Source organism: Erythrolamprus reginae, chromosome Z (genome assembly GCF_031021105.1).
Source record: "Erythrolamprus reginae isolate rEryReg1 chromosome Z, rEryReg1.hap1, whole genome shotgun sequence".
Classification (NCBI taxonomy): domain Eukaryota; kingdom Metazoa; phylum Chordata; class Lepidosauria; order Squamata; family Dipsadidae; genus Erythrolamprus; species Erythrolamprus reginae.
In genome coordinates this window covers 126,835,206-126,862,378 of record NC_091963.1, presented here as the reverse complement: position 1 = coordinate 126,862,378, position 27,173 = coordinate 126,835,206, and the positions used below count along the sequence as shown (strand labels likewise).

Below are 27,173 nucleotides of genomic sequence, written 5' to 3'. Positions count from 1 at the left end.
ATCCCACTTTTCTTTATTTTGCAGAGTAGTAGATTGTGGTCCACCTTGTCTAGTTATATGAAGTCCAATGCATTTCTCTGGTCAATTGATTTGGTCAGAGTGTTGAAGAATGAGATGAGGTTGGTTTGGCATGATTTGTTCCTTACAAATCCATGTTGGCTGGGGGTTATTACGTTGTTCGTCTCAAGATGGTGGCAGGTCTGTATCTTGATTATTTTTTCTAGTATTTCCCCAGGAATAGACATTAGGCTGATCGATCTGTAGTTTCCTGGGCCTATTTTTTGCCTTTTTTGTAAATAGGGACTACGTCAGCTCGTTTCCAATCATCTGGTAGTTCTCCTGTGATCCAGGATTTTTGAAAGATGTGGTACAGAAGTTTAGCGATGACATCTGCTAGTTCCTTTAGGACTCTGGGATGTAGTCCATCTGGTCCTGATGATTTGTACTCATTGAGTTCCAATAGGTGGTCTCTAGCTATATTTTTTAATTAAAGTAGAGTTTTGTTCAATTTTGATTTCTGCAGCTGCGGTACAAGTTCGTTGTTTTGCAGCTTTTTTTGTGAGTGAAAACAGACATGAAGAATGTGTTGAGTAGTTCTGCTTTCTCTCTGTTGTCCATTACTTCTTTGCCATCTTCTCTTTTTAGTGGGTCAATTGTTTCCTTGTTTTTTTTGTTGTTTATGTGTTGGAAGAAACTTTTTTTTATTGTCTTTGACTTTTGTTGCTAGGCTTAGTGCATACTGGGCTTTTGCTGTCCTGATTTTTTTCTTGGCAGATTATGGTTGTCTGTTGGTACTCTGCCTTGGTTATGTGTCCTTTCCATTTTTTGTATTTGTCTTTTTTTTTTCATTCAGTTGGTTTGTTAGGTCTTTATGCAGCCAAGCTGGTTTCTTTTTGGATTTCATGTGTTTCTTTTTCATCGGGATAGCATTGTTTTGGGTTTTTATGATCGTGGTTTTTAAAGTCTCCCAAGCTACTTGCGTGGCTTTCTCTGAATTTATTGAAGTCTGCTTTTAAAAAATCTGGTACTTTGGTGTTGTTGTGTTCAATTGTTTGTGTTACTGTTATATTGAACTTGAGAATATTGTGGTCGCTCTCACCCACCACTCCATCTGTTTCGACCCCTGCTATTACTTCTTCTCTGTTTGTGAGAATTAAGTCCAGTGTGGCTGCCCTTCTAGTTCCCTCCTCCACTTTTTGGACTATGACGTTGTCTGCAAGACATGTTAGAAATGTGTTCAATTTTTCGCTTGTGCGGAATTGTTTTTCCAGTTAAACTCACCCATTATTACTGTGTTGTTGGTTTTTTTGCATATTTGTTTTAGCTGGTGGTTGAAAAGGCTGTCCATTGTTTCTGTTTGGTTTGGTGGTCTGTAGGATACACAAATTGCTGTGTTGCATCATATTTTTAGAAGTATAGTTGCAGGAAATCAGATATGCTAATGAAAAATGGGCATTCTCTCCATTTTTAAATGATTTAAATAGAGGAAGAAAAGAATGACCTGAATAGAGCCAGGGTGATGCAGTGATTAGAGTGCAGCACTGCAGGCTACTTCAGCTAACTACTAGCTGTAGTTCAGCAGTTAAAATCTCACCACTGGCTCAAGGTTGAATCAGCCTTCCATCCTTCCGAGATGGGTAAATGAGGAACCAGATTGTTGGGCTCAATATTCTGATTCTGTAAACCACTTAAAGGGGGCTGTAAAAGCTCTATAGGGTGGTATATAAGTGTAAATGCTATTGCTATTGTTAGTGGCTACATTTAAAAAAAGCTAAGAATCTTTGCTAAAGAAAATCAGCCTAGAAAAGGTCTTGAAAACAATAGGCTGAAGGCTAAATATAGAAGAGAAACAAATAAAAACTGATTTCTTAATTGGAAGAATAAACCAATGCATGGTCAATATTTGAACAATGTAGAAGGAAAAACACTCGTACACGAAGTGTTAAAGAACTTGAAGGCTTTGTTTTAGTGACTCAAAACAAAAAGTCTTGCAAATTGATTGCATTAATTGACTGTAGCAAAGGATTGTAAATTTTTGTGTTGAAAAGAATGATCAGTGGCTGCAGCAAAATTTCTCAAACTAACTATAACCAGCATCACAATTAAGTTACCAAAATTATTTGTTAGAGACTTTGCCAGAAGAATGCATTCAAATGTAGCAAACTCTACTGGGAGAATAGTTTAGCTGAGAAGATTTGGGGAAATGAGCGTTAAGGATTTGTGGGAATAAGATACAGCCAGCCATCTTGTTTAGAACATGTTTGCGATAACAATAATTAAAAAGAAGAATGTCTGTTTCACTAATGTTGCTATTTTGGGTGATGGTTGGCTTAAATAAAAACAATTGGAAAACAAGTTACAAAATACTGGGGCTTGTAGAGAGAAATTCCAGTTTTAGTTGCAACCATCTGCCATTTCTTAACATTAATCAGTAGGACGGCTTGCTTCCAGAAATTGTGGGGGCTCCAACACTGCAGGTTTTAAAGAAGAGATTGGATAACCACTTGTCTGAAATAGTATAGAGTAAAGTGGCCAGACATCCCGCTTTCAGTGGTACAGTCACGCCTTTTCATCATTTGTCCTGCGTCCCGTGCACTTTCAAATTTGTCCCACTTTTTTCCCTCCCAACCATCCCCCTTGGGTAGAGGCTGGAGGGAGGGGATTCCGGGCTCTCCGCTGCTGCCTCGCTTTCCCCAGCTTGGCCGGAGGTCTCTGCGCTTACTTCCGGCCAGCTGTGCAGGATCTTAGCTCACCCGTTTCTCCCGACCTGCCCCTGGATGGGCCCAGTCATGTCCCAGCAGCTGCAGCCCTGCGACCTGGGAGGAGCTTAAGGGCTGGCCGGGCCTCTGATGGCTGCTTTTCCTTTCCAGCCCCTGCTCCAAAGAGGAAGGCCAGCTGTGTGGGTGAGTAATGGGGCAGTGGAACAGGAGGGGGTGTCATCCTTCCATTCCCTCCTGCAGCTGGCCTTCTATGTCAGTCTTGAGCCGGGTAGTATGTTTGAAAGAGCAGGGGAGGAACTTGGAGGGCGGGTCAGGGGGCTGTCTGGGTCCACTGGGCAGAGATTCCGTGGGAGAAGAGAACCACATGCTGAGCCTTCGGACCTGCTTCACCCCTCTGCCTCCTCTCCTATCTGGCAGGGCCTAAGGGAAGGGTCTTCTCTGTGGTGGCTCTGATCCTTTGCAATTTTTTTATCATTGTTGTTAGCCGCCCCGAGTCTGCGGAGAGGGGCATACAAATCCAATTAATAATAATAATAATAATAATAATAATAATAATAATAATAATAACAATCAACTCCCCCCAGAGATTCATACTGCCCCTACCCTCCGGGCCTTTTGAAATGGTTTAAAAACATACCTTTCCTGGCATACCTGGGGCTGTTGAGCACTGACATTCTGCTCTTGCTGCTAGTATGACTCTGATTGGATGATTTAGCTGAATGGTTTTAACTATTTGGAGTTTTAAACTTTGGTTTTTATATTTGGGTTTCATCAATTTGTATTTTGTATCTGATTTTACTTTGTGAGCCGCTCTGAGTCCACTTGGAGAAGAAATCCAAGCTTAGAAATCCAAGTAAATACCGTATTTTTCGGTGTATGAGATGTACCGGTGTATAAGACGCACCTAGATTTTAGAGGGGGAAAATGAGGAAAAATGTATTCTGAACCAAATGGTGTAGTATTATATTGTTTAATAAAAAAACAGTGTAGCAGAATACTTTTTACAACCATGTATACTTTTTAAAACCATGTACACTTTTTACAAACTTCAAACTTGACAGCTTCAAGACTTTTTGACTTCAATTCCCAGAATTCCTCCACCAGTCATGCTAGTTCAGAAATGGGAGTTGAAGTCCACAAGCCTTAAACTTGCTAGATTTGAAGACTCTTGCATTCCTAACCCCTAACAGAGGGAGTTCCACCATCCCCCTTTACAACCAGGGCTGCTATGTGCCGGCAGCGGCAGGATGGCAGCGGCGGTTGGCAAAGGGCACTCCGAACAAAGCAGCCCAAGTCAGGGAGAGGCAGCCCTGCCCGGCCCTTGCCATAGCCGCCTCGCTCGAGCCACTTTTCAATCTGCCGGGAGGGCTTCTCAGGCAACGCCTGCCGGTCTCCCAAGGGGAGGGAAGCAGCCAATGGCTGCCAGGCAGCCTCGGGGACAGCCAGCAAAGCACGGGAAGGCTGCTACTGCCATCGCTGTCCAACTCCACCACCACAACATTCAATGTATAAAACACACCCAGTTTTTGAGGCACTTTTTTGAAGTAAAAAGGTGCGTCTTATACACTGAAAAATATGGTATATAAATAATAATAAGGATAAAAATGCCAAATCCAGTGAACAGCCGGGTGACTGTATGATGAACTGTAATAATAATAATAATTTGTAATTTTTTTACAAGAATGTTAACATGAAAGAGATAATAATAATAAAAAAATAAATAATAATAATAATAATAATAATAATAATAATAATAATAATAATAATAATAATTATTATTATTATTATTATTATTATTATTATTATTTATTAGATTTGTATGCGCCCCCTCTCCAAAGACTCGGGGTGGCTCACAATACAATAGCAATACAATATAGATACAAATCTAATGTTAAAAAATTGGAAAAACTAATTTAAAAATACATTATAAAAACTTATCTACTACACAGTCATACACACTCAGTCCAACTAAATAAAAAACATAATAAGGTCAGCAAAAAAAGGAGGGGGGAGATTATTCCCCCCATACATGGCAGCATAGGTGAGTCTTCAACCTTTTATAGAAGGCAAGGAGGGTAGGGGCAGTTCGAATCTCCAGGGGGAGTTGATTCCAGAGGGCTGGGGCCACCACAGAGAAGGGTCTTCCCCTGGGTCCCGCCAGATGGCATTTTTTTGTTGACAGGACCCAGAGAAGGCCAACTCTGTGGGACCTAATCGGCTGCTGGGATTCATGTGGCAGAAGGTGGTTTTGTAGGTATTCTGATCCGATGCCATGTAGGGCTTTATAGGTCATTGACAACACTTTGAATTGTGAACGGAAACTGATCGGCAGCCAGTGCAGACTGCGGAGGGTTGATGAGACATGGGCATTTCTGGGAATGCCCACAATTGTTCTCGCAGCCGCATTCTGCATGATCTGAAGTTTCCAAACACTTTTCAAAGGTAGCCCCACGTAGAGAGCATTGCAATAGTCGAATCTTGAGGTGATGAGGGTGTGAGTGACTGTGAGCAGTGACTCCCGGTCCAAATAGGGCCGCAACTGGTGCACCAGGTGAACCTGGGAAAACATCTTCCTTACCACAGCTGAAAGATGGTGTTCTAATGTTAGCTGTGAGAGACATGATGGAACTGTAGGAATTATGTATGATTAGGGGCATTTGTGGCAAGCCGAGATGTTAAAATGAAGAAAGATATAACATGATATTATGCTATAAACTTCTCCCTTATGTACTTGTTTGCAATATTGTGACACAAAAACCACTTTTTTTTTCTTTGCAGTGTGATGCTGTGATATGCATTTTGTCCTTAGTTCCTCTTGCCTCTCCCAAAGACACTCACGTGTATGGCAGAAATAATGCAATGTATGTCATTTCTTGAATCATTATTTCAGAGTTTAATTCTAACAGACTTTGATTTTATTCCTATGCTTTATTGTTTGGATTTTATTTCTTGCAATTATTTTTAAGTCTCTTGGATGGAGTAAAAGTTAATAATAAGATAAATGAAAAGGAATTTAAATGATAAGAAGTAAACAGATTTTCACACAATATACAATTAAATTGTGAAATTGCTCTCAGCAATTTTGCTAAAAGCAATTGGTGTAGATGTTTTGAAAAATAGATCAATCAGTTTATGGAGTATCAGATTATCAATTGCTGCAAATATTGATGGTTTTATTACTTCCTAGACCAGTGGTGTCAAACTCTATTTCACTGAGGGCTGCACCAGGGTTGTGTTTGACCTTGGGGCGCTGGGGTAGGTGTGGCTGGGATGGGTGTGGCCAACTTGACTTCACTCATGTTGGGGTCACCTATAGTGGCTTGAGCAGTGAAAATGGGCTCCATTTTCTGCTGCAATGGCCTCCTGCAATCCTCTGCCAGAGAAAAGGGAGCCTCATTTTCACTAGTAGAGGCACTGCAGGTTGTCCCTGCAGGCTAGTTCTAAGCACCCAATGGGCCAGATCCGGCCCCTGGGCCTTGAGTCTGACACTCTTGTCCTAGACCATGGCAAACCTATGGCATGGGTGCCACAAGTGGCCTGTGGAGCCATATCTGCCAGCACATGAGCCGTTGCCCTATCTCAGCTCCAGCACAAATATGCACACTAACCAGCTGATTTTTGTCTTGCACGGAGGCTCTGGGAAGCCATTTTCACCTTCCAGAGGGCCTCTGGGTAGGTGGGTGGTGGCGGGTGTTGTTGCTCTCTCTAGGCTTTAGGGAAGCCTCTGGAGCCTGTAGAGGGTGAAAAATGGGTCTACCAGGCCCTCCAGAGGTTGGGAAACAGGTTGTTTCTGGCCTCCAGAGAGCCTCCAGCGGGGCAGGGGAAGCAATTTTTGCCCTCCCCAGACATTAAATTACGGATGTGGGCACTTACATAGGTGTGATAGTGTGTGTGCATGTGCTTTTGGCACCTGAGGGAAAAAACGTTCACCCTCACTGTCCTAGACCATAATGATATGCTTTAAATACTGGTTCCTAAGAGGTAGCAATAGAACGAGGTGATTAGCTTCCAATTATGAGCTTCTGAGGTGAATCAAGTTAGCCAAGTCAGAACTAGAGAAGCTGATGACAGATCCTGCAAAGCTTTTATGTTTTTATAGCAGTCATGGACAATATGAATTATGGACGCAACATTTATTTATACTAGTCTTTTATTCAGCATGTAGATCATCATCTAATGTATCTTTCTTTTATATTGAATGAATCTCTATAATTAAAACAACACAATTGTCCAGTTAAGTGTATCTTTGCATATTGCTTCTAAAGCTGGTGCCAGATGGACCTCAGAAAGCTTTGGAGTGGAGCAAAGAGGAAAGACCATATTTCAGATAAGGATTATATACATTTGGGAGAGAAAGGACAAGTGGAAGTTCTGGGAGGGAGAGATAGAGGAAGATCAATAGAACCAGGTTTAGCAAGTGGATTCCTTAAAGAAGCAGCACCATCTTTCTTTCAAGGTTGCATGCTTGAATAGAAATCTGGAAAATATTGAGCTGTTTTAACAAATACAGAGTGCTTATAAGATTCAAAACCAGTGACGGGCTCCTACAGGAACGGTCAGGAATGCAGTTCCGGTAGCAAAATTTGGAGCTCCACCCCAGAGCTATGCACACAGGCTCAGTGTGGTAGTAAAAATTTTGGTAGCCCATCACTGTTCAAAACCCATCATCCAATTCATTTTCAAAGCATGCAGCCCTCCTATTTAATGCTGTATAATTGTTGTATTTTTGATCATAGATAGTGTTTTTGTTACAAGGGTGAGATTTTGTCCTAAAATAAATGTTATGACTGATTTAGTACAGGTATGTTTCTTTATCCAGATTTCCTGAAATTGGGTTAAAAAATAGTCCTGATTTTTCAATTATACATAATTTTAACTGTCAGCCTTGATATTTATTTGAAAAAGAAGAGAATTTTGTAGAAAAGTCCAGTGTCTCTCTGTGTGAAGACATTGGACATCTCCACTAAACAATGAAATGTCTCTTACCTCATAGTAACTGTCACAATAGTGTTAAGAATTTTGCTAGGGCAGAACAGCTATTTTAATATTTAACATTCATTTAGTCAAACATTCTATGTAACTCAGGGAAGATGTCACGGGGCATTTTAAAGTAAACATGTATAAGATTGTGCAACAAATGATAAAAATAATATGAAAACACCTGAAGAACCTTTTCAGTATTTCGTTTGAGTTTTTGTTTTTCTACCCGAAAGAAAAATTTTAAACAACAATAATGTCAGCCAGATTACTCAGTTTTAGATTACTCATTCATGTTTTGACTATTTCTACCTGCTTAGCTGGGAAACGGTATACGGGCAGAGATGAGTGTACAAGAATTTGGGTGTGGAAATGTATTAAGAATTATTTTCTTGTGACTCTCCTCCAGTAAGCAATGGTGAATGATTCAAAGAAAGAAACATCTACCACTAGAATACAGCTCCTTACTTGTTTAACTGGAAGAAAGATAAAGTCAACTGTTTTGTTAATCACTCCCCTTCTCCTCCCCTCCCCCCCCACTGCCTTGTTCTGATTTTTTAAAAAGAAAAGAATAAAAACTATGGCAACTGAAGTTAGGAACTTATACTTACAGTATCAGTTTACACATAAGAACTTGATTTATCTGTTGTTCATTCAAAAGAAAAAACCCCCCATTCAATTGTAGCATTACAGGAAAGAACAAAATAGCACTAAATTATTTTTAGGAATTCCCTCTATTGTGCTGATCTTACACTGAAATTGAAAATTAAAAATCTTTTTTTCTTAATTAAAAAATTAATGGGTGATATTTTTAAAAGAATTATAAAATAACACCTAATTAAACTAGTTCATCTGTTGGTACCTGATAATATTTAAGAAATAAATATATAATGTTTCTGTGTTTCTTCCCAATTTGTAATTATATTCACAGTTATCAAGAAAAACACTGAGTTATAGGTATAAAAGACACTGCCTACATCCAATTCTTGTGATAGCAAAATATCCACTTGTGAAGAATTTTTAATTCAGTTTTATCTCATTTATACTTTCAGATCTATATCTCAGCCAATGTATTCCTCAGATAAACATGATTGTAATCAAGGATGGGTTTTGGGAACAATTAGCTCAATAGATTTGTAAGACTCAAATATGATGTGAATTTGATAAACAGCGATTAATATAAAGGTTATTGTAATGTTTTAATATTAGATGGAGAAAAGCTATATTTTAAGAGGTTTTTGAATATATAAGATATTATATGTTTCTACAGTCCTTTTGTGAAAGAAAGAGATATAAGAGCCTCCACTGAATGATTACAAAGTAAAAAAGAAAATAAATGTATATGTTTGATAATAAGCTTGATTTCGTGTTGGGAACTATGTACTGTTTTTTACCTTATGTTGGAGAAAAAAAAATTATGATGGAAAAATAAAGGGTGGGTTCCAGTTTTCTTCACTAATGGTTCACTCAGGGATGCACTGTGCATGTGCAGTGATAAAACAAAGCTTCTTCATATGTGCAGAAGCATAAAACAAGATGGCACCAAGAGAACCGGCTCAGAGGTTCCAGCAACCCAGGCCACCAAGTTACTACCGTTTCTATAAAACTGGCCCAAACCCGCCTCTGATTATAATAAATGTATTTGTATTTGCGAGGCATATATAAAAATCTGTTAATGTTGATGCAAAGAAATGTACTGAATACACACTGAATACAAAATTATTTATAGTCAATGGATACATTAGAAATAATGGCCTACCGCCTGACTTACCGGCCAGCTGGGATTTGCGCCAGGGCTGGGGGAACCCGGTTCTTGGTGTAGCCACCATTTTGGGCCGGGATCTCATGAGATTTCACAAGATTCCGGCCATGCTGGCGCCAGCTGATGACGCTGCCAGGGGCGGGCCTGGCCAGCTGTATAAAAGGGGCTGTGCTGGCTTCGGGCCCTCCTTTTTGCCCTGGCAGCAGATCTGTGAACACCCGCCCTCCCTCCCCATTTTTTCAGTATGCCTTTTGGCATCACCCTAGGGGGCCAAATAGGAATTTTTGGCGGTCACAGCATTTTTAGTTGTGACCGTTTTTTCCGCCTATTCCACATTGCAGTGTAGGATGGATGGTTAGGGGGTGCTTCGCATGTAGTTTGATTTGGTCAATTGATTACCTTTGGTCACTGGGTAGGCAGGTTAGGGGCGGAAATTAGGCGGTGGTTAGCAACTGTGTTTTCTCCTTTGGGCATCTTTGGGGATGATAGGCAGACTTTCTCCATGAGTTCATGGTGTCAGCATCGGCCTGAGCGATTGGGGAGGGGATGTCCCTGGGTCTCACCCCACTCAATTGTCAGTCAGGGATTGGATGGTGAGACCTCCCACATGTGTGGCATGGCGTGGATCCAGGTGAGGGCGTGGTCCCTTTCACCTGGATCAGCAAGGAGCTACGCCCATAGTTGCCCAGGATGTTTTAATGACATCATTTCTGCCCCAAAGTTCTTTAGTTGACCTCTGCAGGTTCCAGTTATTGTTTGTTTATTTAATTAAAGTTAGATTTAATTAATAAAGTGACCCGAGTTAAATCCAGCTCTGTCTCCGTGTTCTCACTCCGCTTCCGGCGGAAGATGTAGTTGGAGAAACACATATTGGAGAAACACATCTACTGTATATATTTTGATCTAAACTAAATTAGAAAAGGAAGGAAAGGAAGAACCCAAGAACAGTTTCATATTCCTGCTAGCTACAGCCTATAAAGAGAATTGGATAAAAATGTATAGATGGCACATAACAGCTGCCAAACTAGCCAAAATAGTTAGAAAGCTGTCTTCTAAATATTGGAAGTGCAAGAAAGAATATGGTTCATACTATCATCTATGGTGGGAATGTGATAAGGCCAAAGTCTTTTGGGGAAAAATCAGAAGCTGGTTTGATGAAATTTTGGGAATCAAATTAGAGAAAACCCTGGACTACTTCTTAATAGAATATTTCATCAAGAACTGGAAAAAAACCAGTTATACCTGGTTATTCATATAACAATGGCAGCCAGGCTAACATATACACAACAGTGGAAAAATGAAAGAATACCGCAGGAGGGGGAGAGATTAGAGAAAATTTCAACTTGTGCAGAGATGGACAAATTAACTTTAGGACTTAAAAACAAGGAAGAGTATGTATTTTAGAATTGTTTGGATTTATTTTACTGCTGGTTACAGAAAAGGCCAAACTGATATAGTATATGAAATTAACAAATATAAAGAGTAATTACCTGGTGAAAATGTTTAATGGAAATAGGGAGATGTAAGATATTTATACTAATTAAGATTATTACTTTAAAAAAACCCCAATTCATTATTTAAAATAGGCAACAAAATGTGTACATAATTAGTATCATTATACAGATTTGCCTCACACTCGTCCATTTTTCCTTTTTAAATATTTATGTTTTGTACTGTTCATTGTATGTATATATATGTATGTAAATAAAATTTATAATCTTTTTTTTAAAAAAGAACAGTTTCATATTCCTATTGGCAAATTCCTGCCATCTATTGTGTAATGATAGGATATAATTTCCAGAATTAAACAATAAACAATAAATATTTCCTTGTGTGTAACTCAGACAAAGAATCCTGTTACCTTCAATATGAATAATCTTTTTGCAAATTTTTTCAGACTGCATATAGATATAAATAATCAGTGTAGGTGCGTGCACATGCATTTTTCTCTCTTTGTCACTTAATTGTCCTTGGCTAGTCATTTCATTGCTTTCCATTTCCTGTGGTGTGCCAATTGTGTCATTTATTGTTATTTTCTCTGTCTTGATTTCCTTACCTGAATTTCCTTGTCTCGGCTGAATGACATATAGAGAAACAAATACTGAGTGAAAACAATTTTTGATTGATGTCCACTTCCATCTTCATGTACATGTTTCTTTGACTTTAGGGTTAGAAAAATCCCCCAAATCCCAATATAGGTTCCTGATGAACATGGGATTGTCTATAACAGTGGTTCCCAAAGTGGGTGGTGGGATGCCTTAGGGGGCCACTAAGATGCTAGGATGGTGATAGAGGGCACTAAGAGGCCGGGGGGGGGGCAACAGATGGTTTACCAGTCCTGTCCCCGCACCACCACCCATGTCCACCGAATTGCCCATTTTTTATTATTATTATTTATTATTTATTAGATTTGTATGCCGCCCCTCTCTGTAGACCCATTTGCCACTTTTTCCACTACTCTCTTCCTGGTGGGGTTGCGCAGGCCATGAAATGGGTGTCCTATTGGATTTTAACAGCTCTGTGTATCTGTCGGCTGGTCTCTTTAGGAAAAAAAGTTTGTAAAATACAGAAACTCTTCTTGCGAGGGTGAGCAATTAACAACTTCTCACATCAAGAAGGGTTTCTATATTTTGCATGCTTTTTTCCCAGCAAAAAGACAACGGATTAGTTAAACTCCAGTAAAACACTTGGGATGCAGTTTGGCAGTGACAGGTTGGCTTGGGCAGAGTGGAGCTGGGCAGTGGTAGGGCGGGCTGCGAGATGGGGCACATGGCTTGAGCGGATCATGGTGGAGCTTCTTGAGAGAAGTGGGGTCCCAATTCAAGGGCCATTAAAGCTTGGGTTTTGTTGAAGCAGGTGCAGGCCACCAATTGAGAGACATGTCCCCTGCAGAGGAGCTGTTAATGTTGTGCAGAAAGCAGATGGGGGCAATGGCTTCCCCTTCTCTGCGCTTCTGTCACTCATGGGGCTGAGAAGGATGAGCATAAGTCCAACACCCCCTCCCCATGTTTGGCTGAAGCCACTGGAGCCTTGGCTAGGGGGCTCTGTGTTGCTGGTTGTGTAAGCGTGTGCGGACAAGAGGTGACAGTCAAGAGTTGTGATTACAAGAGCGATTCTAGAATGGATGGCCAAAATATACTGTACCAGGTGAACCCTGTATGGCCATAAATAGATTGGAGTCCTAGCTTGTTGGCTGGCCAAGAATGAAACAACCTTTCCATATTTCGTCCACTGCCATTCTCGCTCTCATTTAAAAACATGCACTTCCCACCAGCACATTATGTGTCCACAATTAAAGCTCTCAAGATTGTAATTTGTGGAGGCTGGGCAGGCATTTTAAAAGGGTGGGCATTTTAAAAAGTGCTAGGATTCTTTAGCTGCACATAGACTTTTTGAAATAAAATGAATTATGGGTGGTGCTTAAGCCACATTATTTTGCATACTTTTCTTTTTACTGGGAGTAAAAATATGGTTCTTATTGCCTGCCCTTATTCTTTCCCCTTGTTGCGAGAGAGAGATAGGGCTAGAGCAATCAAGAGGAGGCTATGCACACACTCCACAGTGCTCTGGGCTGTCTTTGGCCCGCATTTTCAAACATGATCCTCTTTACCCCCGGAAGCCGAGTAACGACGCTGAGACATGTTGTGGATTAAAAATGGGTCATTTATTGAATTTAAATAAATTTAAATAAATTTAAATAAATTTAAATAAATTTGCATATGCCAATTTCAATATTTAAATTCAGAACAAACTAAGGACCTGCAGAGGCCAAAACTAACGGGGCGGAAATTCCTACCATAACATTCCTTGGCAACCTTGGGCAAAAACTCCCTGCTGACCCAGGTGAAGGTACCACCTTCACCTGGGTCCAGGCCACGCCCCTTCGTCGTGTGGGAGGAGTCCACCCTCCAATCCCCGTGGGAATTGGATCTGGTGATTCCCATGGACATCCTCTCTCCAATCCCTGACGTTGTTTAAACCTCTAGTTCCTGGAGAGAGGCGGTCCATCACCCTTTAGGATGCCCAAAAGGAGCATGCGCAGTTGCTTCTAATTGCCCATTTCCGCCCCTCACCTGCCACGGAGGGGGGTCAGATCTCAATCTTGGCCCCCCGACCCCCACCCAGCCTCCCAAAGTAATTCCTGGAGGCACCTCTGCAGGTCCGACAGGAAAATGGCGTTCCCCCCATCTGAGAAGTGAACGCCGTCGGCCTGGTAGAGCCGGGGCATCCAAAATTTAGTAAGGGATGTTTAACTACACCCCTCCCAAACTCCCTACAAACTTCCCAATGGCCTAGGTCGACCCCTAACCTAGCCCTATTCCCAGTTGTAGGGAATACAGCGCCCCCCAGCCAATCTGGGGGAAATCCAGACCCACCTACGTGTCTGGATACGCCGCAGCGATGGCCCACAAGTCATCGCGGGCTTGGGTACTTGCGCCAAGCCCCCAGAAAACCAGGTCATTGCCCCCGAGGTGGGTCACCAACAACTCGGGGGCTCTCTCGGCCGACACCGGCCAAAACACGGGGGAGGAGCCCACCCAGCGCAGGCCCCTGCGCCCCTCCAAGCAACATCATCTTCCAGCCCCTGGACAGTTGCGACCGATAGTCGCGTTGCAACAAAACATTCGGCCCAGAAAACCAACTGTGGCCACGGAGCCACGCCATGGGCCGAGAACCAGATACGGCTGAAAGACAAAGAAGACAATTAAAACAGCCAATAACGGGGACCCCCATGGGAGAGGGCCTCAAATAAGACAGAAGGCCGCAGCCCAACAGCGGCCGATGGTCATGATGTGGTGATCCCCACACTAGCTGTTGCAGCCGCAGCCGCAGTACTTATACAAAAAGAGCGTGCGCCAAACCTGGAAGGATCCGCACCGATTGTTCTGGGGCACGTGACGTGAAAGCCCAGAACTGATAGCTAGTAAATGGGGCCCCAATACCATGACCAAAGAAATATCCAGAGCCTTCACCGCAGTGAGCGTGGAAGGCGGCCAAAGCAGCTACTGGGCCTACTGTCCGATCCCATCAGAGCTAACCTGATATTATGCCGCAACCGTGTTAGTCCATTTTGGACTGGCACAGGCGGATGGGTACCCCTATGTCCTGCGGAAGCACATCGCTCCCCTGGAGCCTGTGCAAGCTGGCGTCCCTAATCGAGGTGGCCAACCTCCCTTATTCTGACTGCCCCAAGGAACAGCATTGTAGCTGTCGCGTGACAAAGGCTGGCCTCGGCTTGCGAAGTACCCAGCCTGACCCACGCTCAGCCAATGCCGACAGCTGCGCTATGGACAAAGGTTGTTGGGCGTCGGCCGCCCAAGGCGGCCGTACCCGGGCCCATCCCTCCATCCTCCGTCTGACTCGGGAATCACTACAGGTGTTAGAAAACCCCAGAGCCTTGGCGCGGAACGCCAGGCCCGCTAACCTACCCTTGACCGTCTGAAAACTCAGACCAGGTCGGGTACAGCACTCTGTGCCCCCAACAACTGGTCCATTGGTATGGGCCAAAACTGCGGTAGCCCTTACTAGCCCAAAGTCCCAAAAACTCCTCACCCCCAGATGGCTGGCCATGATGGCTAGCCCACTAGTCTCCTGGCATCACCCCGAAGCCACGGGGTCCGAGGCGCCGGGGTGCAATTGCAAGTCTGCTTGGAAAAGCAAATCTTACCGCCAGAAGGAAGCCACGTTAAAAAACGGGCCATGAATGTCTGCCCACTTGCCAGTCTTCCCTGGCCCCAGTGTTGAGCCGCACATAAGATGGGTCGAGCTCAGTCCCTGCATTAACGAATACAGTCTGCATAAAAACGCCATTACCCGGCATGTGAGATTAAGCAGCCCTGTCAACTCCTGGGTTGCTTTAAGGTTACCACTCAAGGCCTGACACCACCTCAAATCCGAGCCGTATCTTCCCCACTTCTCCTCCGGCAGTCATAAGACTGCGTGGAAGAACCTAGTTCTACACCCAACAGAACACTGGATGAGGGCCCTTCTGCATTCCCTGGCGCTGTGAATCCTAACCCTGGTTAGGTCCTCATTCCCCCCTACGGAGCGAAGGTTTCTAGAAAGAAAAGCCCTCCCGGACCCTGCTAAGGAATCTGAAAACCATCCTTAAAACCCTGAGGGCTAGCGTCCGCCCGCTCGGGCGGGCGATCTCCCTGCAGGCGCCCGTTCAAATGGCCAAGTTGGACCGGGCTGGGACTTGTTGGCTGCGGGAATGGCCATTTAGTCCTATCCCTGGGTTCCTATCCACTGGGGAGGGTGTACACATGTGTGAAGCGGGGGGGGGCACCCACTGCACAGACGTCTGAATTTACTGGAGGAGCGTCCACAAGAGCCCTTGGCACAGGACTCAAAACAAATTCGGGTGGCTTGAACACCCTGCCCCGCTGCAGTGCGGGGTGCGGCCGCTCCTCCTTTCCCATCAGATGACCGCTATCGGTCCGTTGTCCAGACCCAATCTGCCGGGTCGCCCTAAAACATGGTCGGGCGCCTCCCATCGCATTGCAGGGCAGGAACATAGGCCACCCTCAATCGGAATGCCTCCGCACTGTAGTTAGGCGTTCCGCCTAGTATGGTGGCATAGGTCAGGAAGGCGTAAAGCCAGGACCTGAAAACTCAAACCTTAAACTCTAGGCCCGCTCCTTCTTGGGCACTTCCTATCCACGGGTAGGGTCCATATAATTACCTCCCATATCTTATCCCTGATCGAAGGGTGGAGATGATGTCCCAGGGGAGTGGATGGAAGGCCAAAAGTGGGCCGCCCCCATGGGTCAGATGCAGTGGCCACACTGTTACTGGTTATCCCCACTGCCGAAAAGTGGCTGTAAGGGGGGGGCAACACCGGTGCACCACCGACCCCCCCCACTACTGCAAGAGACGACTGGGTTCCCCGTGTAGGAGAACCCAGCCCTGGCTCCCCCCCTGCCGATGTAACCGTGCCCACCAATGGGGCCCGGTCGGGGTCAAGCCGGTTGGGCGGTAGGCCCCAAACCTGGGAGCCCCCTGTTGGAGTGCTGGGCCCCCAAAAGGGAAGGGGGGGCCCAGACTGGCTGGCCTCGCTGGGGGGGGTGTTAAGGGGTAACCCCTGTAAAACCGGTGCGAGTGCATAAGCGACTGACTCACCCCTGCCATCCAAAGGGGCCCCCGGGAGGGGGGGGGGCCCGGCTGTCGCACCGAGATCCCTTGACGCAAGGCCGCTCTGGTTCGGAGCAGGATCCTGGACTTCTTTGTTGCCTGGAGGGGCTCCAAACGCTGCTGAGGGCCTGTACCCGCCGCGAGCCCGAAAGGCGGCTTCCAGCGGGCATCATGCAGTCCAGGCGATCTAAAAGGGGGAGAACAGGATTGAGCAGATAAAATTGGCCCGGGCCCAAAGGCGGCCCATTTACCAGGATGGAGCGGCCCCAGCGGAAGGGGAGGGACTGCCTCCCCCACCTCCCCGGTCCTCCTCGTGGGGGCCTTGGCCCCCCGAGGGTGAGGACCCAGGAGACCTTGAGACGAAGTTCGCCTCTTGGGGGCCTGTCTATGGGAGCCTTGAAAATAAAATTCAAGATATACACAATTGTAGGCCCTCAAAGGCCTAAAACCTCCCGGCCACCCAGATAGGTGGGGGGCGTGGAGGCCCCTGAAGGGGGAAAACCCAAGTAACCCTGTTGGGAAAGCCAATTTAGCAAAACCCCAAACCTGAAAAATCCTTGCCGAAAAACTGGGGCCCTGCCCTGATGACTATAGCCGAAACCCTTAAGGGGTTGGTTTTACCAAGCCCCCCCAGGGCCCGTAACCCCACCCACCCAATGGGGGGGAAGGGGGAAGGCCCCTAGCCCCCTCACCCAAAATAGGTGAGCAGTTTTTTCTGGTCGGGCGGTAAGAAAGGATAGGATGCCTAGCTGCATAGCTAGAGGTATAACAAGCAGGAAGAGGGATACTGGATCCCCTTGTATAAAGCGTTGGTGAGACCCTCGTTGGAGTACTGTGTTCAGTTCAGGAGACCTCACCATAAAATGTGACAAAATGGAAAGGGTCAAAGATGGGCTACCAGAATGGTGGAAGGACCCAGATAGAAAACGTATCAGGCAAAACTTACTGAACCCAATCTGTATAGTCTAGAGACAGAGGCAAAGTGTTTGTAACAGAAAAGTGAACCAGAAAAGGGGGACACTATCTGCAGTCAAATGGACTTGGAGAAAGTTATTTCATTAAAAGGGTAGATCCTTGGAACAAACTTCCAAAGATGTGGTTGGCAAAACCACAGCAACGAAATTAAACATGCCTGGCTCACATATATTCATTATAAATTAAAATACAGGAAATAGCAGAAGGGCAGACCAGAGGGACCATGAGGTCGTTTCTGCTGCCAGCTTCTATGGTGTTATGTAAAGGAAAAGAAATAAAAGCAGATCCAACTCAAATAAGACCAAAACAAGAGAAAATAAAATAAAATAAAAATAAAAAACCCCTCAGAAAAAACCCCCGTTCCCTTGGCACAAGGAAAAGCAGAGGCTTAGGCCTCCACTCCCATAAGGCCTACCGACCTATTCAGGCCCTAACACGTGGCAAAACCCCCCCACCCCTTACAATGGAGGGCAAGCACCCTACTCACCCCCAATTAAAAGGGGGTGAGCGTGTGTAAAATTGGGGGGGGGGTCCGCAAGGGGGGGGTGTCACACGAGGGGGGGGTGTCGCGCGGGGGTGCGTGTTAAATTCCCACCCACCCCCGATGGCTGGCAAGCCAAACCTTTAAATCCCTGCCTGGCTAAACCCAATTCAAAATGAAAATAAAATCCTGAATCCGAGGCCGTTGCCTCGAATTCGCCAAACCTGGGCGAGGCCCCGTAACAGGCCTCGCCACGTGCGCGGTCCAAGAAGCGAACAACCAGCGACAGGTTGTTCGCTTTAACGCCAAGCAAGGGGGAGGTCTTGTCCGGATCGCCCTTAAATAGGGCGATCTGAGACGTCCCCCGACCCAACAGGCAGTGCGCCGCCCTGGCGCGCTGCCAAAAGCCGAACTTCCGGGTTACAAAGAACCCGGAAGTCCGGACTTCATGGAGCTGCCGGCAGCGTCTCTCCGGCCCCACTGGTAATTTCGGCTGGCGCTAAACCGCCAGCCGTGCATTTCTCACAGAAAGGTAGAGCCAGAGGAGCCGATCTAGTCCCATGGAGTGTGTCAGCACCCACCTCTCACCTGCTATTGCTCTCTTTCTGCAGCGGGTACTTTTTTGCCTGGGGTGGAGAGAAAGAGAGAGAGAGAGAAAAAGAGAGAGAGAGAGAGAGACAGAGACAGAGAGAGAGAGAAAGAAAGAGAGAGAGACAGAGAGGGAGAGAAAGAGAGAGAGACACACACACACACACACACACAGAGAGACAAAGAGAGAGAGAGAGACAGAGAGAGAGAGAGAAAGAGAGAGACAAAGAGAGAGAGAGAGACAGAGACAGAGAGAGACAGAGAAAGAGACAGAGACAGAGATAGAGAGAGTATAAAATTGAGAAGCGGCTATGTGCACATACTGTGGGACTGGCTCGGCTGCTCTGAGTTGCCTCTATCAACGTTTTCGAACATGCTTCTCTTCCTTGGCCAAGCTGCGGCAACATGCACGGAAGCAAAAAACCTCATTGAAACACATGCACATGTGTGTCCTTGTGCAAGATTTTGCTACCTGCACGGGTGCAGGAAGCAAAATTTCTCTCAAATGCATGCTCATGTGCCAGAGCTGCAGAGTTGCATGCAATTAGGCATACCGGTAGGAACCCACTACTAAAAGGGACATTTGGAGGACTTCCAGTCCAACCCCCTGTTCAGGCAAGACTGCCTGCATGATGACTACCTGAAATAACTGTTTGGTTTTTTTAAACGTTTATTTATAGTGCCCTTTTAACAAAGGGCATAACAGCATGTTAGCAATAGCACTTTTTAACAGAGCCAGCATATTGCCTCCACCATCCGGGTCCTTATTTTACCCACCTCAGAAGGATGGAAGGCTGAGTCAACCTTGAGGCAGTGATGAGAATTGAATCGCTGACCTACAGATCTACAGTCAGCTTTAGTGGCCTGCAGTACAGCACTGTACCCACTGCGCCACCCCGGCTCTTTATTGTTGCTTCCAAATAGCAATTATTTAACAAACATTGCCTGTGGTTTAACAGACAGCACATCATGAGTGTCAATACAACTAATAATTCCCTTTAAAAACCATTGAGTCCATCTAAATTGGGTGCATCTTAATTGGGTGTATTTTCTATCTCATATAAGCAAATTCTTATTTAGTTATGGCTAAAATTACACAGCACAATATATGCTAAATTCAGTCTAACAAAACATAGTTATTCTGATCACATGTGATGGCCTTGTTCACATGTTGGTTGGGCTTTCACAATACATTGTAGTACAAACAACAGAACCTTATGTTAGGTTTGTTTATTTGGTTGTTGGAAATCAACCATGGAATTCTACCAAGAAGTATTTCGCAGTGTTGCATGCAAATGTCAAGGAAGTGGCAACAAAATCCACCATGGTCAAATTACAATTCAGCTAGCGTCTTTGAATATCAGCGATTGGCATCCTAATTGTGATTTCTTGCTAAACTTGAATGTGGGTTTTCAGCTGAAAACATTTTAAATAGGATTGTTGTTTAATGACCTGGCCATTGGGAGGCAGCAAAACAACACAGATGGAGAAGCATTTGCTGTCTATTACTTGAATAAAGTTCATGAATATTGAAATACGTATTCATGCCTATCTGGCTTCAGTGCTGTCATCTAATGGATGGAAGAAAAAGAGAAAGAGAGGAAGAAGGAGAAAACAGTGTGAAAAGGTTCCAAGGAAGGAAGGATGGAAGGAAGGAAGGAAGGAAGGAAGGAAGGAAGGAAGGAAGGAAGGAAGGAAGTTTGCTTTGGATTGTATGAAAGTGATAGTGGAAAAAAAGAGTTGGATGGAGATTTTTCCAATCTGACAATTTAGTTCTCTCCAAATTCATAGGCTAAACATTGCCAATGTGATATCTTGTATTTAGAGAGGTAAGTTTAAGAAAATTGCTAAAACTTCCCCTTTAGAGAGTGACTCACTCAGTTTGGCATAAATTGGCAGTCCTGTTTGGGTTTGCAGGGAACCCTTTGTCCTAGACTTAATAAAAAATGACATGGGTTGGACCAGCAACTTTTTGTACAAAGCAGCCACACCCCAACTGAACCTTCTCAGGCACTTTTGTTGCTTTGTCTTCTGCCTTGTCATGTTCAGAGCCATTGAATCTTGGGAAATGTCATTTTCAATTTTTTTTAAAAGATTTCCATATCATTTAGATGAGACAAAGCCTGACACCAGAAAGTGTATAGTTAGAGGAACCAACTCCAAGGTTTGAGGGGAAACAAACTGTTTTACCTATTAATTTAATTTCTTACATTTCTATTCTGGTTTGTTTAAGGAATGTATACATGATGTTTGCCCATCATTTTAGTTTTACCATAATATCTTTATGAGGTAGGTTGGATGAAAGGGGGTGTCTCACCTCAAAATACTCAGTGATACCTGCAAAGTATTGGGAATCTGAATCTTCTTAGTCACACTAAATCACAACATCACGTTTCATTTGTTTGTTTTTGGAAGGCCCTTTGACACCAGGTTTAGCTAGGGTATTAAGGTGAAGCATGGTGACAAAGGACTTTCAAAAATGTTTGAAGGCTTTGACTTATCTCCTTTTAAATTTCATGCAAAGCCTACATTGATGCCAAGCCAAGAACATTGTTGAAAATGGAAAATGTTTCAACAGAAACATACTGTATGCTTATGATATTTCTGCTGGCTGTTCAGAATGGAATCTATCCCCATAACTGCCTAGCTGCTCTCATTCAGGAAAGGGTTACAAAAGAGGAACAAGGTGTTTTGTGAAGCTGAATACACAGATGTTGAGATTTTCTCTTTTTCTGTTCAATAATATCAGATCTTGGAGACTGTCCAGACAAGTTATGAAGTTTTCTTGGCAAGGTTTTTCAGAAGCGCATTGCCATTGCCTTCTTCTTAGGGCTGAGAGAAAATGACTGGCCCAAGATTATTCAGCTGGCTTTGTGCCTAAAACAGAACTAGAATCTCCTAATTTCTATCTCAAAGCCTTAACCATTGGGATTGAAATAAAACCTTAACAATTGGTGGGATTGAAAATTTTTAGCAACTGGTTTGCTGCCTGGTTGGTGAGTGAGCATGGCCCTGGGGGCGTGGCCTGCTTGGCCTCCTGCACCATGGTGCATGTGTGTTGACATCAAGCCTCCAGGAGGATGAAAACAACCTCACCTGGGCACCAAATGCCCCCACCCCGGAGTTAGAAATAGACCTGTTTCTGGACTTCTGTTATTTCTAATAGGCCCGGGGTTTTTGCCTCCACAGGCTCTGCAGGCTTTCCTCAACCCAGAGGACAAAAATGGTCTCCCCAGGCTCTGGAGGCCCTCTGGAGTCCAAAAACAGGTCTGTTTCCAAACTTTAAGGCAGGCCCATTTTTCACCCTTCCCAGGCTCCAGTGGTTTTGCTTGAGCTTCAGGGTGGGTAAAAACAGTCTGGGCATGTCCCTGGGGGTGTGGCCTATTAGCCTCCTGCACCTTCCTCAGGCTCCAGAGGCTTTCCTCGAGCCTCAATGAGGGTAAAAACAACCTCAGCTGGATACTAGAGGCTCTTTGGAGTCCAGAAATGGGCCTGTTTCTGGACTTCTGGTATTTCTGGTAGGCCCATTCTTCACCCTCCCCAGGTTATCGAGGCTTTCCTCAGGCCCCTGCAAGGATGAAAACTGCCTCTCTGAGCTTTGGAGGTCCTCCGGAGACTGAAAATGGGCCTGTGTCCAGACTTCTGGTACTTCCAGTAGGCTAGTTTTTTGCCCTTCAGGCTCCAGAGGCTTTCCCTTGGATGTCAGGGAGAGTGAAAATGGCTTCCCTTGGGCTCCGGAAATCCTCCAGAGGCAGGAAACAGACTCATTTCTGGACTTTTGGTAGGCCCATTTTTCACCCTCCCAGAACCTCCCTGAGGGACCTGCAGTTATCTGGCATCCAAAACGGATTAGTGGAGACTCCTGGAAGGGGCCGAGCAGGGTGGGCATGGTCATCCAGTCCTTGGAACTGCTGGTTCAGTGAACCAAATTAAAATTAACATCTGGTTCACCTGAACTGGTCTGAACTGGCCAGTTAATCAGGAGTGGCTATCCCACTCCTGGTTAACCACTACATCAAGCAGGCTCTCATTGAGATATTATTCTCTTAGTATTTATATGGATAGTATATGGATGGTACAGTTTATCTTTTCTGTGGCTTTGTTTTAATGGTTTTAATCCATGGCATATTGCCTAGTGTTATTTCATCATTTGAGACAATTTGATTAAATAAATAAATAAATAAATAAATAAAAAGCATGCCATGCAAGACTAGAAACACAGTTTAAGTACAAATGATCCTTGCATTTTCTAATTCCTAAATGTTTCATTTTTTGAAAGCAGCTCATATCTAGTTGCCCTTTGATATTTCCTAAAGCATGGTATTCATATAAATTTTTGGTACCAAATAAACCAGTGGAGATCTTTCAAAGCAAAGAGGATTAAACCATGAATTGCTCACTTGAGACAATTGAAACTGAACATACACAAAGGGCCTTTTAACGTTCTGCATCTGCATGTAAAATAAGGTGAAAGGGGTTTAACTATAAGTGGCAGATGTAAAAATGCTCTCTCTTCACACCACATCATGAAAAATCACCATACTTTGGTCGAAGCAATTGGATTTCATTCATTACATTTATAAAATAATTTATTATCTGACTGAAAAAGAAGAATTTCCCATGATTCAATCTACAGGCGGAAATAATATACAATTCTGCTTTTCATTTGAAAAACCAAGTTTGTTTGAACAGCCCTTGGGACTGACCACAAAGTTCTGCCCACTGAATAGGAAGTTTCACTGAAGGTTTCTGTGGTTTCTCCTTCCTGGTTCCTATTTAAAGTATAAGTGTTGGTTTAAGATAATTTGTGAGCCATCACCCATAAATGCATGGGCAAACTATTAAGGAGGCTACCTGAATCGAGGGCCCCTTGGTAATTTGAAGGTCTTGCTTCAGGCAAGGTTCAGCTCCTGCATCTTGCACACCACACCTAGACAGCAGCTGTGTACAGGACATAGTATTCGGTGAACCATATTAAAATCAACATCTGGTTAATGATACTGATTTCTCCAATGCTAAAGTACACACAGACATGCAAACGCGCACACACACATCCCCTACATACAAAGTCATGAGGCCATCACACTTTATGCTCTCTCTCTCTCTCTCTGTGTATGTATGTATATGTATATTAGGGTTGAAATTCAGCAGGTTCTGGCAAACCAGTAGCGGAAATTTTGAGTAGTTCAGAGAACTGACAAATACCACCTCTGGCTACCCAAGAGTGAAATGGGAATGGAGGTTTTGCAATATCCTTCTCTCAGGACTGAGGAGGGAATGGAGATTTTGCAGTATCCTTCCCCTGCCAGGTCCACCAAGCCATACCCACAGAGCCAGTAGGTAAATTTTTGAATGTCACTCCTGATATATATGTATATGTCTACGGAGAGGGGCGGCATACAAATCTAATAAGTAAGTAAGTAAGTAAGTAAGTAAGTAAGTAAGTAAGTAAGTAAGTAAGTAAGTAAGTAAGTAAGTAAGTAAGAAAATAAATAAAGAAATATGTATATCTATATGTATATGCAGTAATGGGCAGCCAATTTTTTTCTGCCACACTGTGGGTGTGGCTTATTTTGTGGGTGCAGCTTAATGGACATGTGACTGGGTAGGAGTGGCTTGAATGATCATCATCGTTCAAGTGAACTGTTAAGTCCTCGACTTACAACCTTACCAGTGTCGCTCGCTGGGGTGACAATTTGCTTTGCGTTTCCCACGCTCTCCTTCCTGGGTCACCCCCCATACCTCAGGCTGAGTAGCTAGGCGAACAGGTGCTGCCAGAAGCACAAATGCTGCCAGTGCTGCTTCCACTCACACCTTCTGCTTGTACCTCAGGTGGGAGGTGGAGCCGAGCAGAAGAGAGGGAAGCTCGTCCAAGGCCAGGAAGGAGGAAAGAGGAAAAAAGCAAGGAGCACAGACACAGCAGCAGCAGGGAAAAAAAGGAGGGCTGAGCCGAGACCAGTAACCCAGGAAGTGATAGCCGCCGATCAGCTGGAGCTGCGCACACATCTTCATTTCTGCCGGTGGAACTGTGTTCTACCCCGTCCTGCCTGCTGCCCACCCTTGTGTATATGCATATTTGTATGTGTGTGTGTGTTTGTGCATCTGCCTGCCTACCTGTCTGCCTCTCTGTGTGTCTCTCCACCCACCTACCTACCTATTTGCCTACTTACCTACCTAGTATGATGGCTCCATAATTGTATATTTTATTCTATACGAACAATTTCTTCTGCTATGCAAATAGACCTATATGCCTTTTCTTTTTTAAAATAAACAATAATTTGAATTTTACAACTCAGCTTTCAAAGAGAAACTGGATGTGTTCATGTGCTAATAGCTGCATATTGCAATTGCTAACGTTTATTGCCAATGATGTCAACTGGAGGTTATTTAAGGTGAAGAGTGTGAACTGAAGAATCTTGTTTTCTTCCCAGCTTTTAAAACCGTAAACATTTTGAAGAAATCTTACATTTTTCCTTTATATTTGGAACTGCAGGCTTCTCTTGGCTGAATTAGGCAATGGGAATTGGAAATGTGTTCTTTATTTAATCTTGAGTATTTATCTAGATTAAACACTGCATTCTCTTCAGACTTTTAAATAAACATTGCCTTCTAGCAGTTGAATTGCTTACAGTTAGGCAAGGCGTACAAATTTTTAAAAAGTGACACAAATTGTTAAGAAACATTCAGTGACTTCTTTCTGCATGAACTGTGGCACAAACAATGGTGCAATTAGCAAAGGTCATGTAGGAATATAATTCACAATATTTTGTTAGTGACATTTTAAATGCAAAAATCAAATTCATAAGTGGCAAAGAAAACTGCAGATAAATACGCAATGCACAGAACAGCACATCTATCTATCCTTCTCGGGCTATTCCTCTGACAAACATCATTGAATAGAATAAAATAGAATGGAATTATTTATTGGGCAAGTGTGATTGGACATCCAAGTAATTTGTCTTTGGTGCATATGCTCTCAGTGTACATAAAAGAAAAGATACATTTGTCAAGAATCATAAGGTACAACCTTAATGATTGTCATAGGGTACAGATAAGCAATCAGGAAACAATCAATATTAATATAAATCGTAAGGATATAAGCAACAAGTTACAGTCATACAGTCATAAGTGGGAGGAGATGGGTGATAGGAATGATGAGAAAAAAACTACTAGTAATAATATTGCAGACTTAGTAAATAGCTTGACAATGTTGCGGGAATTATTTGTTTAGCAGAGTGATGGCATTCAGGAAAAAACTGTTCTTTGTCCAGTTGTCTTGGTGTGCAATATGCAGTTAATCCCATGTTGTCAGCCTTAGGAGGCAATCTAAAGCTGAAGAATGCCCAGATGAATTAATTCTTTATTGTAAAATTACGTTAACAGAATCTTGCAAGTTTGAAAGTAGATTTCTCTCCTGTTGTTTTTTTTACAGCCCAAGAAGCTAAGGAGAATTCCTTCTGAGACATTTTCCCTGCCCTCATTCCTGTTTTGGGCTAAATTGGCTCCTATCTAACCATTCCACTGGCTGCAGCTGTTTCACCTATCTCCCAAGATCATTCCTGTATAGTGGTACTTCAGTACACAACTTCTTCAAAACTTGTCAAATTTGGTGTGCAATACATTTTGATGTGAAAATGTCAGCCCAGTACTCTGCATTTATTTAGTACTTGACATGCTATAATAGAAAGAGAGGGATAGCTGTGGAAAATGTTTAGGAAGTAGGTCATGCTGGGAAGGTCACTGACATAGAAAAAGGGTTCATAAAGAAGAGGAAGTTGCAAATCATTGTATTGTTGTACTGTATATGTAATCAAAGTAACACTGAGTTAAATTCAGTGATGGTCTTAAACGCTGTTCCGCCAGCGAAAATGGAGTGCGTAGGGTTGTTCTGTTGCCGCTGGGCGTGCATGCGCATCCAGCGTAATTCCGGTAAAAAATTGCACATGCACATGCGCAGAAGCAGAAAAATGGCATTTTTTACCCAAATCTCGCTGCCGGAAGGACATCCGCATGAGATTTCAGCTGCTGCATATGCACAGCAGCCAAATCTCGCTGTGGTGCCTAGAGTGGCAGCTGGGGCCAGCAACAACATCAGCCTACACGAACTCTGGCTGCGTGGCTTGGTTTTTGCTCTCCCAGGCCACAAGCAGATGCCTACAGCATGGAGAGAACAGAAGGTAAGGCAGGCAGTGGGCAGGGAAGTACTCTGGCCATGAGCAGCAAAGCTGCTGCTCGCGGCAGGGGAGGTGGTGGGCAGGCAAATGGGGAGGGCAGGTGGGGGGGGATTACTTACCTGCAGGCTGCTTTTCACTGTTTTCGGCTTTTTTGCTTCTGCGCATTCGTAGAAGCAAAAAGCTGGAAACCATGTATTCTCGTATGAACTCTCTCCTCTCTCTTGAGAGAAAGACCAAACTTTTAATTAACCAATCATTGAAACTTGTCAGAATCTTAGTGATGCATCTATAGGTCTAAAATCAGGGAGACCTACATTTATAGCTATTGAATGACTCTAGGTCACTTTAGAACTATTATTCAG

At 43.9% G+C, this 27,173-nt stretch overlaps 1 protein-coding gene across 1 annotated transcript in view; it reads right to left on the bottom strand.

Moving 5' to 3' along the window:
- LOC139154118 (serine protease 27-like) overlaps positions 1-27,003 on the bottom strand; it is a 46,311-nt gene extending 19,308 nt beyond the window's left edge. The window contains exons 1-2 of the mRNA XM_070728548.1: positions 26,931-27,003; positions 16,633-16,780 (exon numbers count right to left, since the gene is read on the bottom strand). Coding sequence (XP_070584649.1) covers positions 16,633-16,780; positions 26,931-27,003 — 221 coding nt within the window. The remainder of the gene's footprint in view (positions 1-16,632; positions 16,781-26,930) is intronic.
- Positions 27,004-27,173: the final 170 nt, after the last annotated feature.